This window comes from Bubalus bubalis, chromosome 9 (genome assembly GCF_019923935.1).
Source record: "Bubalus bubalis isolate 160015118507 breed Murrah chromosome 9, NDDB_SH_1, whole genome shotgun sequence".
Classification (NCBI taxonomy): Eukaryota; Metazoa; Chordata; class Mammalia; order Artiodactyla; family Bovidae; genus Bubalus; species Bubalus bubalis.
The window spans coordinates 4170475-4183526 of NC_059165.1; the positions used below are offsets into that span (position 1 = coordinate 4170475).

The window sequence follows — 13052 nt, forward strand, 5'->3', positions numbered from 1 at the left end:
TTCCTCTTCCCAGAAAGGTGTAAGCCCCCTCTTAACATAACAGACTTACCCCCCCACCCCACCACCCCCCCGCCACCTATTTGCAGTGGGACTTACCTTTCTGATGGCCTTGGACATGAAACGAGTTGTGACACCTGCTTTACCCTTTGAGTACTGTTGCTGGGACACATGGTCAGCGGGCCTTAGGGAAACGTACCCCGAAGAGACGTGGTGCCTCTGGACACACAAGAGCTTCCGCGTTGTAACTGATAGGAAGAGTCGGGCTTTCTCTCCAGGCATTTCTGTTTCTCAAAGGCAGGCCTCTTGTGCAAAGGAGAGGCGTGTACAATAAGCTCTCAGAGGCCTTAGCGGCTCCCCAGGGATCCATTAGCTGCCTTAGAAAAGTTGCAAGGAACGAGTGCTGACAGGGAGACATTTTAATTGTGTCCTGGAAATCTGGGAGCATTCCTGTGGCTTTTCAAGGTGCCAGACCCCTCCCAGGCTCGAGGCCGTGGGCCATGGTAGGACCTGAGAGTGAGCGGAGGTCTCTTTTAAGGACCCCAGAGTCTACAGTCTTCCTTTGGTAACTGAGCTCGTTATACCCAGATCCAGGGGTGATATTTGTATTTCTCAACTCCCATTCCTAAACATAGGACTCTCTTACCATTGCTTGACAGAGATGTCCACGCAGAGAACTTGATCATCAGGGCTTTGTTCACAAGTCGCGTGGAAGCTAACCGGTGGCGTTGGGCATGTTACAGACGTAACTTACCCTGAATTAAGTTTTTCTGATGCACGCTGGTGCATACTGTAGGCAGAGCTTTCCAGTAATCTTTTTTCGAGGTAAATCCCACTGCCCACCGACTGTTTAGAAATATAACAGATTGTATGTTTTTTTCTTTTTTATTGGTAATAAAGAGGCACACGGAGGACCATTTCGACATTAGGAAAATTACCTTTGAATTCAACTAATGATGAAAGTGCAGGATCCTAAGATGCATTCATATGTGAACATATTTCACGGTCTTTGGGGGAACAGGCTGTGTTTTCATTGGGCATTTAAATCCATAACAGCCCCCAAAATCTAAGTACTCATAGCTGATACAAGTTTGCAAACCTTGAACAGACTGTGGTCAGACCCTGTTGTTGGGGATGGATGTGCAGGTGTACATGTAGGAAAAGCTCCTTGAGGCAGTGAGGACCATATTTACGGGCGTTCTGGTGAGCATCTTCACTAAAAAAGAGACAAGGTTGAGCTATGATCCCTGGCTATATGAATACAGTAACAGCCTCGCTGCTTCCCCAGGTTCCTTAGGAAGTTCAGGCTTGCAGCTCCGCCGCATGGTGTTGGATGGTTGCGTGTAGACCAGACTATGAAGCCGGCAAGGCTGCATCCGGCTGCATGCTCTCAGCAGTGCGCACTAATTCACCTGTCTTCGGAATGTGCTCCTCTGTTTGCTTGCTTGCACACTCTGCCTGCCAGTTTCCTGTCATCAGGGATACAGGATGATCTCAGGGCAGAAATACGCCACGTAACATGCTCCGAAACCTCGCCAGTGTTCTCTGTGAACCACCGAAACCCTCGTGGTGTGGAATCCTGTAGCCAGGAGGCGAGACTTGATTTGGCTTCCAAAGAGAAGTGTTTTCTTCCTCCAAGCCACGTTTGCTGTTACCAGTTTTAGAAATTCTCTTGTGTTTAGGTGCAGTCTCTACTGGGCTAGGTTTTGCTTGTGACTTCCTCTTTAGAATTCTGAAATTTGCTCAGACTTAACCCAAATGACAGCCTGGCTTTCATCTTGCTTCTTGGAGGCCACGGGATCGCCCAGCACCGAGGCCCTGTTTAATCACAGGTTGCTCGTAGAATCCCAAGCCAGGACTAGTGTGTTACGGTGAGAAGAGACAAGCCCTAATGCCCTAAGGGGACTGAGGTTTTTTTTTTTTTTTTTTTCCCTTCGAGGCCAAGATGGTACTTTACTGGTTGATGGCTTAGAAAAAGATTAGGCTTGAAAAGCACATTTGGCCTTGTGGCTCCTCTCATGTGAGAAAACAGTTTTCCTCTCAAAGGTCTGCAAGGGTCGGTCCCCTGTCTGTGCTGTGGGGGCTGAGAGCATGGCCAGCCCTCGCTGAGCTCCCTGACCTGGTGGGGACGGTGGGCCCCCTTCAAGCTCACTGAGCGTCTTCCTGTTACTTGGGGCCCTTTCATCAGTGCACGACCCAATTTTACAAGGAAGGGGATTGGGTAGTAGGTTAGTGAAAATAAGACGGAGAGGAACCCAATGGCTGCTGTAATTTCAGGTGTATCAGTACAAGTGGTATTTCAAAATGAATCCTTAGAATCCTCAGGGTTTATGGTTCTTTCATAGTTAAGCCCGAAGTCCTCTGTTATTCCGAATAACAACGGATTGGTACTCTTACAACAGCAATTTGGATTTTCTTTTCAGGGCTATTCAAGGGCTATTCAAGGTATTTACACGTACCTCCTAACTCCAGATTTAGTGAATCTGCAAGGCTAAGAGCAGGGTAGAAAGTCTACAAGTCTTTGACTACGTCATGCGGGGGCTTTCTTTTCCCCTCTGCATCCATTTAACTCCCCATTCTTGCTTCCTAACCTTTTCTAGTCTCAGCTAGTAGGTATTCCACGCAGCTTTGCTCAGGTCCAGGAGAGGAGAGCAAATTTGACACAAGGATGCAGCATTTTCTACACGTGGGGACAGGCTAACATGATAAGAGCAGAAGCCTCAGCGCTGAGAAGACACGTTCCTAAGTTGATGGAGGGAGAGAAAGTAATGAACAGAAACAGCCCACGAGCACCCAGCTCAAGTAGAAGCCAGCCTGAGCCTAAAAGGCAGTCGCTTTAGGACAAATAACAAGGGGGTGTGCTCTACCTGGTAAAGAAGAGGCATGTGACATGATGTGAAAACAGAGAGGCATTTAAGACAGTGACTCCATCGAGGGGTTGGAGCTGGGGTTTAGGGATGATCTTTTGAGGTCTGCAGAGTTGGGAACCACCGGGAGAGTCTCACTTGTTGCCGTTCTCTCTGACCGACCACTGAGTGAACCCACCCTGCCAATCCCTAAGCTCCGACAGGAAGCCCCACAGATGCTAAAATGAAATCTACCAGAGAACCCCGCTGGTGGCCCCAGTGGAGTTCAGGGATCACGGCCAGGTGGGAGGAGGGAGGCGGACAACATGAGAGCGTAGTGAGGCCCACGTTTGGGTGCTAAGTGCTGCAGAGCCCCTGTCTCCTAGTCAAGTCTGCTAATCATGCCACTCTGGAAGGCTGTCCAGAGTCGGAGGCTGTCTTCCAGAACACTTGATGGCTAAATAAAAGAAGCTTACTTCACTTAATCCATTTTATTTAGGGGAAAATTTGCATCCACGTTGATGATTTATGTGCCCAGCTTCAGCCTGATAAAAATAGTCAAGTTCAAGTCATTTAATCCTGAAGATACAGGGTCTGTAATAGAAATAGCACCATAATTGATTCTAATGGTAGGCAAGCCAGCGGGCACCGATTTATTTAGGCTCGGAGAGCATCACATATCGTTGAGTTAAAATGCTCCTTTATCATTTAATTCTTCATCTTTGAAAATGCATCTAGACATCCAGCAACCAGGCATTCAACACTAATCCTATGAAACCGCTAAAAAGAGGGAAAGAGGCACCCCGCTCCGGTTAACCACTAATACGCCAGCATTAACTGCGTCCCGCCACGCCCGCCCCCGCGCGGTTACTTGCTTCTCCCTGGCTTCTTGGGTTTAGAAGGCCCACTCAGACGTCAGGTTTGCGCATGGTGTGTTTGACTGCCAGCGGATCAAAGCAGCTCACGGGCCAGAGGTTACAGCGCATGCACGTTTTTCTCCGCCTCAGTTTTTAAGGAAACCGTTCATGTTGCCGAGAAAGTCCCATTTTCTCTGCCTCTCCTTTTGTTTGCTGTAAATAATGAGTGATTATGCAGACATGAAAGTCAATGGTGGCACAAGGTTCATTACCCTACTTTGCAGAGGGTGGCGAGGTCTGCGAACAGCAGGCTGCTGCAAGAGAGAGCGAGCGTTATTAAGGATGTGAAATCTCACTGGAACGTGTGCTTTCTGTTTGAACAGATGACACCGTCCATGAGTCAGCCGAGCCATCCCGCGGCGAGAACGCGGCACAAACACCAAGGATACCCAGCCGCCTTTTGGCGATCCTGCTGTTCCTCCTGGCGATGCTTTTGACATTATAGCACAGTCTCCTCCCGTCACCTGTCACCGAGAACATCAGGGTCTTGGAACGCCAGAGATCCACCTAACTGCTCATCCTAAGAAGGGACTTGATATTGGTTTTTTCTTGGCAGATGTCAGATTTTGTTTTGTTTTGTTTTCTTTCTTTCAGCCTGAATTCTAAGCAACAACTCGGGGCTTGCGGGGGTGGGTGGTGGTGTGCTAAAGTAGTTCCTGCCTCCCTCACCCCCACCCTGGCCCCGGCCCCTGCCCTCTCTCACCCTCTTCCAAATTACACGGACTCCAGACGAACATGCCAGATTGTCGGAGGGACCCCAGTGGGCGTCCGCTCCTGTGCGTTCTCCTGCGAGCACTCCCCTCCACCGGCCCGCTGTCCGTGCTGCGCGGACCGAAGGACGGAGGCAGAGGCCGCCGGGGGTGGGGAGGCCCGGAGGGTGTTCCCCTGGCCCAAGATGTTCATGCCTTCTCATTCGGGACAGTACGACGCAGGGCACCGTGTCAGCGTGTCAAGTCCAGAGGGGAGGTATTAAGGACAGAGATCAGATTACACCGTTTCCTCTAGGAGAGCGTACACGCACAGGCTTCTCAAAGGTTGAGACACTGGTTTTTTTGTTTTTGTTTTTTTTTCCTTTACAGACGACTGTCTTAAACCATCCTTGGCAGCAAAATTTGTGCTCCGTAAAAGAAGCCTTTGGTCTGGGAGGCGGGTCGGGGCCGGAATGCTAGCACAGAGCCAGCGCGAAAGCAGAAAGCTAGGCTGGGTGGGGGACATGTGCGTGTGACGAGTGCCTCTAATTTTTTTGGTGACTGGGCAATGCACACCAGATCATTTTGTTTTGTTTTGTTTTGTTTTCTTTGAATACAGATCACCATGGTGCTACAACCTTTTTTTTTTTTTTTAAGAACCTGAAAGAGGCATTTTTACGAATAAAGTGACCTTCCCCGAGGCTGAGAAGCCAGGGTCGATGAGTATATTACCGAATACCTTTGGATACTCCTCTGGGGGACCACGTGTACCAAGGAAAGGCTGTCAGGGGCCAGAGGGGACGGAATTTGGCTTTGCTGGAGCGCCAGTGTGGTGTGGCCTTCCCCCGACTCCCACCCCAGTGCCCACGGCTCGGCACTCCATGACTTTGGAGCCCCCCCTGCTCCCGGGAGAGTCAGTCTGTACTACTTGGGAGGGCTAAAGGGAAATTTGGAATAAAGATTCCAAACTGTGGAAAGAGAAAATTCAAGAGCTGATTTTATATCCTTTCCCTTTCTGACACAGCCTGAAGCCTAGGGGGAACATGTGTTTATCTGTGGGAGATAAACAGGATGGAGTCCCAAAGACTTTAACAAAATATTTTTTTAAAAATCCACTAGAATAGAAAATACATTATTTAGATATACTTTATGCTGAGAGTGAGTATATATGCTTGTCCTATTTAAACTTGTGAGAAAAAAAAGTGGTATCCCTTGATACATTTAGAAATATGGGGGGTTATCTTGTTTCATTGTTGGGGTGGGGCGAGAGGATAGTAAATGGGCCAACCGGGATGTTACCAGGAAATGCAAGCCTTGGGGGTTTCTACTGCAGAGGGTGTCACGAACTTTGAACTCCAAAAGCCGAGACAGGGAAGTGTCAGATCCATGGAAAAGAAATCAAGCCTTTTTTTTTTTTTTTTTTTTTTTTGCTATGGCAGGACATGTCAATAGAAACCATGCCTTTCAAAACAAAACCAATAAAATGCAAGGATCATATAAGATGTGAAAAATTGGAAGCATTCCAGCACAATAAGGATTTTTTTTAAATTTTTTGTTTTTAATGTACATGTTAAAAAAGGGGGGGGGTCATATTATGGACAGACTTTATGAATGGGAATTTGCTAAAGAACTGTGCGTAGTTCTCAATTACAGAAATACGTGAATGAAAGGCAGCTGTAAAGGTACGGCACCCTGGAGAGTTGTACACACATTGGAATGTACTCTGGGCTCACCCAATCCATTTGGAGCAGATGTTCAGGCTCAGTCTGCTCACACATGGAACCGTGTGAGTAGGACTTGGAACCATGTGATTGCGGTTGCCAGCCTCGCAGATGGAATCAGTCCTGTTCCCCCAGACACCAGGAACGTCTCTGGAGTGGCAGAGTCTTATCACAGAGAGCAGCCATCATTTCACTGAAACAAAAGTTCACAGCATTGGATTATCATTATTATTTTTGCATTAACTATTTATATACTCGGAACTCTCAGTAATACTCAGTAATATTTCTTTTCTTATTAATAGTTACAGGCTTGTTGGTCCGGTGGGATTTGGGTAAGGGGGAACAAAAAAAGATACCTTCTAAAATGGATCAATAGTCAGAACCAAAATTATACTGCATGCTGTATAACTGCAAGGAAATCAAATGATCCTGTAATGATTCCAGTTTAGTCATAACTACATTAGCAGTGCTAATTTCATTTTAGAAATGGTGACTTGTGTGGTTTTTCTAGCATTTGTCTCTAACAAATGATGAAATAATTACTCATGGCCCTCTCTGCCATTGTCTTTCATTTTTCACAGTGAAATTAGACCCCTTTACTTCACCATTGTGCCACGACAAATGAAATGTAAAAGGAAAAAAAAAAAGCAAGACTACCCACACCAGTAGAAAACGTGCTTCTCTACCTATAAGTGACGTAATTGTAGGTAGCGCTTGCCATAGAGTTTTCGGGATGATTGGTATCAGACAGTTTTCATTTTGTCCAAAAAGTGCTGGTGGCCTTTTGTGATGATGTTACAACCCTCAGGGGGCTTTAGGAGGATGTCGACACAACTTTGTAGCAGCTTTTAATTTCAAAACCAATTCAGAATCTGAAGGGCAGCTTTCTCTGCCTCTCAGCCCCAGTTAGTCAAACCCCAGCGACCTCTGCCCCTGGTTGCCAAGGGCTTTGCAGCGTGAAGCAGGGAAATAAGGATCTGTCTGTTTAGTGGATACCGTGTATCCTTTAATAGACCAGGTAACAGTCCGTGTTAGTTTAGACTATTGCTTTGTACTGTACTTTCTTGGGTGGCAGAAGAAAGAAAAGTTAAACGTTAAAAAAGAAAAAAAAAACTGCGTTCTTTAAATTCTGTATTATTAGCAACCTCTGTTGTATATAGTGTTTGATAATAAAGTATTAATTTGATTCTTATGTCTTTTGTAAGTGAGAACAATAGTCTTTCAGGATATAAAACATGCATTGAGGCTTTGAAACATCCAATGTATACGTGGCTGAGAAGAGTCACAAGCGGCCTGAGACGCTGCTCCATACAGGACTCACATATGGTCATCGCCCTCCCGATCTTAAGACTCCACCATCCTGGGACCTGGAACAACATGACTTTTTTGATCAGTAGTTCGTCCTCTGAGTTTTCAAGGTCTGATGCTGGAGCCCTGTGGTGTTCCCCGCCCCCACCCCAGCATGTTGGTCTGAAAAGGTCTAGGGAATTCAGTCACGGTTCTGTACTTTGCCTCGGTTTCCTATTTGTGGGGGGAGGTTTTCATAGATGACTGTTTTCATTTTTCTCCAGGAAGAGGCTTGTCACTCTCACATGCAGCCGAAGCATGGCAGAGATTGCAAACCCGCTCCCTTGAAAAGGTCAGCTGGGGGCTCTTCCTCTCTGCGTCACCGGCCAAGGCAGAGCCGCACCCAACCTGCGGGTTTTCAGGGACTTTGTTATTCTCTGGTGCCTTAGCCACGGCAGCAGCCATTTTTATTAGTTTACCCAAAATTTAAAAACAAAAAGCAGTTTAAACTTCTTCCCTCCATTCATTGCTCCCAGAGCTGTGATTGCTGATTTTTTTTTTTCTTTTGGAAACCACCTCCAAGAAAACCCTCGTTTGCCGACAACCCCCTTTTATTTCTTATCTTTATTTTATGTTTTGTCTCTTGTCTTCCTCCCGCGTTTTGCATTCGCGCAGAACCGTGAATGGGCAGGTCCGTCTCTGGTTTGGCATCACTGAGTTTTTCCCATGCGTCTGCCCCAGAGCTGCTCGGATGTCAGACAAATCTCCCTACAATGGGCTTGCCCCCATTGTCTGTACAGTGTAATAGATGCTGGCATGTTGGAGGTTACCCATGAGTCAAAATCCGCTTTCCATGCTTTACTCTTGACACCCCATTGAAGCCACTCATTGTGTGTGCGTCTGGGTGTGAAGTCCAGCTCCGTGTGGTCCTGTGCTTGTATTGCCTGCTCTGCAGTCCCTTTGCACTTACTCATCGAGTGCTGTTTTGAAATGCTGACATTATATAAACGTAAAAGAAAATGTAAAAAAAAAAAAGAAAAAACAATACAAAACACACACAGACAAACCCATAAGATCTGTATTTGTATATACACGTGTCCGTACAAGTATACCTAAATAAAAATTAAAGATTTTCATCATTTTAATTGGAGCCCTCCTTCTACTTCTTTGTTCCTTGAATGACGCCTTTATTTCAGGGGCTACTTGCACTCTGCTGAATTTTTTCAAAATCCTTGTGGATAGAAAAGATAATACGACATGCACAAGAGAAGGCCTGAGAAGGTCAAAGAATGCAGGGTTCAAAATGGCCAAATGTCTAGGCACATTCCAGTTATTCTGATGAGAAAATGGTGAGATTTCAGCCTTGTCTTAGTATGTGAGCCTTAAAATAGCCGCTATGACAAGCCCTGCATCCTAAAAACTGTTCAGTGCAAAAGCTAAATACAAACTTGTGTTCTTTTACTTTGCACCTGTTTTTTTTTCACCTCATCAAGAAAAAGACAAAAATAATCATTTTACAGCAAGTATCTGATACTTCCAAAAGAGAGAATGGCAGGAGTAATAATAATAATCACCTCTGTATAATCCTAAGCCACAATTCTCACTACCAAGGAAAAGTAACTTAACCACCATGTGACTCTGGGCAAGTCACACAGCATCCTTGTTTCCTTATATAGTAGATTTGTAGAAATGATCTGCTTAATTTTTAAAATATTGCCCTTGCTGGACACTGCCAAGCCCATTCTGCCTCAGACTGATAACGAGTTTTTTGTCTTTGATGATGACATTGCTATAAGCACCATCTGAGAATTTCAGCTGTAGAGGGGAGAAAGCATCAAATGTCTGACATAACGCACAACCTAATGCATTTCAAGACTTGGCTTTAATTATACCATGTTAACATTAAACTCATCGAAAGCTTTTTATTATACCTAATTATTTGACAGGGCACTAAACACTAATTATAACTTGCAGTAACCTTTTTTGCTAATGAAGAATGACAACGTTATAGAATGAGGAACAACTCATTAAAAAAAAAAAAAAAAAAAAAAAAAACAGAAAAAAAGATGCACTGGACTACCTGTGTGAAATTTTCAAACCAGAACAGCATTACGTGGTCATTATCATCATCGCCATCATCATCAAAAGCATTGAAGTGATCATGACATTGTGCTCAGCGCTGCGCAGAATGACATTAATGTTTACAACCTGTACTTGTAAAGTTTACAGCATAAGGCAGACATTATGTGTCAACGTAACACAGTAATGATTTATAGAGAAAATAAAAAAAGTCAAGCATTTTTATTCTGCCTGAGTGAGAGGGGAGATAGATATTTTTATAAAATAAAAATGAGAGGAGAAAAAAATTAGACTAGGAAGCTTAAAGGAAATTATACATATAGTCAAAATGGGGTTAAGAGCGTCTTACAAAAGTAGAAAAAACTTGATGAGTTGCACAACATTGTGGGCTTAACAAGGACAGTGTAATGTGCAAGGAGTAAATTATCACAGCTACAAAGGTGACTCTGGAGAGGAGAAAACCTACATATCTCTGATGCAAACCATGAGGAGGCTGGTCCAGAGAAATCACTATGGTGCCCCAAGAACGTAGGGAAAGTGATGAAGACAATTTCAGGTTCTGCTTTAGAGAATAATCATAGGTGTGTTCCAGGAGCCAAGACTGTATCTACATTGAATTGTGAGCTGCCCAGGAGTTCAGCCAAGATGATGCCTAAGTTTTCTCAGATTAGGCCAAAGGGATAGATAGACCATCCAAAAGTGGGATCTAAGCTCCTTTGAAAGTGACTGTGAGTCCCTGATTAAGGAGGCCAGTTCCTGATAGATAGTGCTGCACACGTAACAGGGAAGCAGGCAGGATCAGAGACAGGACATGAGCGGTGTGGCAAGGACCACACTTTGTTAGAGAAGCATGTGGAATGCTCGAGTCTCCTGAGCTGTCACACAAAAAGAATCAAAGGAGACCATGTGGCGGGTGAGGCACACACGTGTGTTTGAATCTCATGTCCCGGGGATGATGATCGGAGTCTTTCATCTCGTTACAGGAACGTGTACAACCTAGGTGCCATTAAGGGAGACCGAAATAACTTGATTAACTGCTCACTCACCATTCTAACAGTTTCTTAGGAACTGTTGGCGAAACGGTTTCTTGGAGATTGTTTGCAAAGCTTCGTTTCATATTCTGCTGATAACATAAACATACTTCAGGAAAGTGCTGGCAGAAATGCTGTGAAAAGCATGATGATTTTTGTACGGTCCCTCTGGAAAACAAGCGCTTCTGAAAATGATTATAAATAACTAATCAGGCCTATATTCTCTGTCAGGTTTTAGTTTGATACGTGCTGCTATATTAGTCGAGTCGTTCAGCAGTTAAATACGTATGTGCCTATTTTAAAGATGGAGTTGTAAGTACTGATGGACCCTTTTACCAGCAAATGTGCAATAATTATGTGTCCTTTTTAAATATGGATGATGAATGAATGTATTTTGTTTTAAGGCAAGAAATTGCATTGCCCAAGGAATTGGTCAAGGGTGCCATGGTGCTTTGGGGGAGATGGTTAGCCAAACCACTCTTAAAAAAAAAAAAATAGTATCTAAGTAAAAACTGAGTCTGGTATACAAATGCTGCTTCTAGGCAAGTTCCCTCTTCTCCCTTCCCTTTTCCAAACAGAAAGCAGCTTCTAAGCCCTTTCTACACGATTTCTAGAGCAGCAGAAGACAGGGGACTAAAAGTCCACATGTACATCCCAACATAACGACCCTTCTGACATTTCCCATCAGAGATCACCATACTGTCTTCCTAAGAACCTCAGCACATGCTCAGATTAAAACACAAAAAAAATCACCCCTAGTTCCATTCTAAGTGTCCCGTGAATTCTGCCATCTTACTCCCAGCAATGGCATTGGTTAGGGTTCACCCTGAAGGAAGGTCAAATAAAAAGAACTTTCAGTTCCTCTTCCTGACGTCTGCTTTTTGACTCAGTTTAATTCCTAAATGTGGGGGTTTCCGGAATAAAAAGAAACCATTTTAGTAACACCACCCCTACCACAACACCCTGGGACGAGGATGCCGGCATCAGAGCCGTAGTGTGGCCATGGCAGGACCTGAGAGTGTGGGGTAAAAAACCCTGATGCTGGCAGTCAGGGTTAATTCAGAAAAATCCAATCTAGTGGGTGGCTCTCTGAGTCAATAGTGTGCTTTGAAATATCCTGGATTTTTAGTCCTGCTTATTCAAGCAAGAACTTCATGTCACTTGGTAACACATGGATGCCTGTCGATTTTGACAAGAACACAAAGAGAAGGACTCCCCACCCCCCCAGAAAAAAAAAAAAAAAAACCTCTCAAAGAGATTACAGCGGTAAAACAGAACAAAATATTTCCGCATGGTGTTTTGTTCACAAGTCCAGGGGTTCCCTCGGTCTGCATATATCATCTGAGATGCAGGTAGCCAAAGTCATTTTCTTGCATCACAGCCATGGAACAAGTCACTAAAATAAGAGAAGAAACCTGTTTCTTCCTACACCCTTCTTAGAAAGTGCATTTATCACCATCCTAGTAGCCTCTCCTTTTTTGTGTTCAGAGCTTATTCTGTTGGGCCAAACAACAACAACACCACCCCTGATTTGTGTAGCAGTGAGCTGGGACACACAACGCTTCTGAAATCTGTGCTCTGCTTCCCCAGATCTGGACACATTTTCTGCAGTTGACAGAACAAGAAGATCTGTGTCTCTTTTTATTCTTTCCTAAAGACGGTGTGCCAGCCAGCAAGCTGACTCCATTTATTTCTCCTGCAGGGAGTCAGCATGTTCCTTCTCCTGGAAGATGCAGGTACTTAAAATAGTAATAGGTTTGGTGGTTTATTGAGAGTATTTCATCCCAAGATCTTACGGGCATGAAGAATAAAACATAAACTAATGGCTCTTTCCAACAAGCTTGGGGAGAATTAACTGGAAAAGGAGGACAGTCATCCTTCTTCCCTGGAGACGCGAGGAGGAAGCGCCTTAAGGCGGGTCGCCCAGGGAAAGAACTGGAGCCAAGCTGATCCGAAATTTGGACGGAGGCCTCCAGTCTGTTAGTCTTCACATTCCTAGGAACGTGATTAAGAGCTCCGGCTGAAGGAAAACAAATGACATGCTTATCCCGTCTTGGAGAAGTTTCGAGCGCAGTGCAGTTGGGAGAGGGGCACCAGGCACCTTCCCCAAAACCCTCTTGTCCATCAGTAGGCTGTTTTATTAGAAACGTGGACTTTACAAACAACACATTAACTCCATGATTTCTCAAGATAGCCCCAGTTTCTGTGCCTAGCCAAACCTATCTAAAAATCAGGCAGAATTTAAGAGAGGAATAATGTGTATCGTCTCTTCTTTCATTAAATTTCCCCTGCCCTGTAGACACATGCTCATGCTTGTACACTTTTTTTTTTCTAATTTTATGTACTCACAGCACTTTTTTTCTTGACATCCTCTACTCTCAGCAGTGTAAGGACACGGAGGGTCACTTGAGATGTATTTAAACTTCAGTCTGATAACATCTAAGGCCATAGGGCGAACACATAGTGGTTAAAAGAAATCCTGCTA

At 44.7% G+C, this 13052-nt stretch overlaps 1 protein-coding gene across 2 annotated transcripts in view; it reads left to right on the forward strand.

Annotated features, from left to right (window-relative positions):
* EFNA5 (ephrin A5) overlaps positions 1–7362 on the forward strand; it is a 288851-nt gene extending 281489 nt beyond the window's left edge. For both annotated transcript variants that reach the window (XM_006068849.3, XM_006068848.3), the window contains one exon: positions 4084–7362. In XM_006068849.3, coding sequence (XP_006068911.1) covers positions 4084–4205 — 122 coding nt within the window. In that variant the 3' untranslated portion in view covers positions 4206–7362. The remainder of the gene's footprint in view (positions 1–4083) is intronic.
* The last annotated feature ends 5690 nt before the right edge of the window (positions 7363–13052 follow it).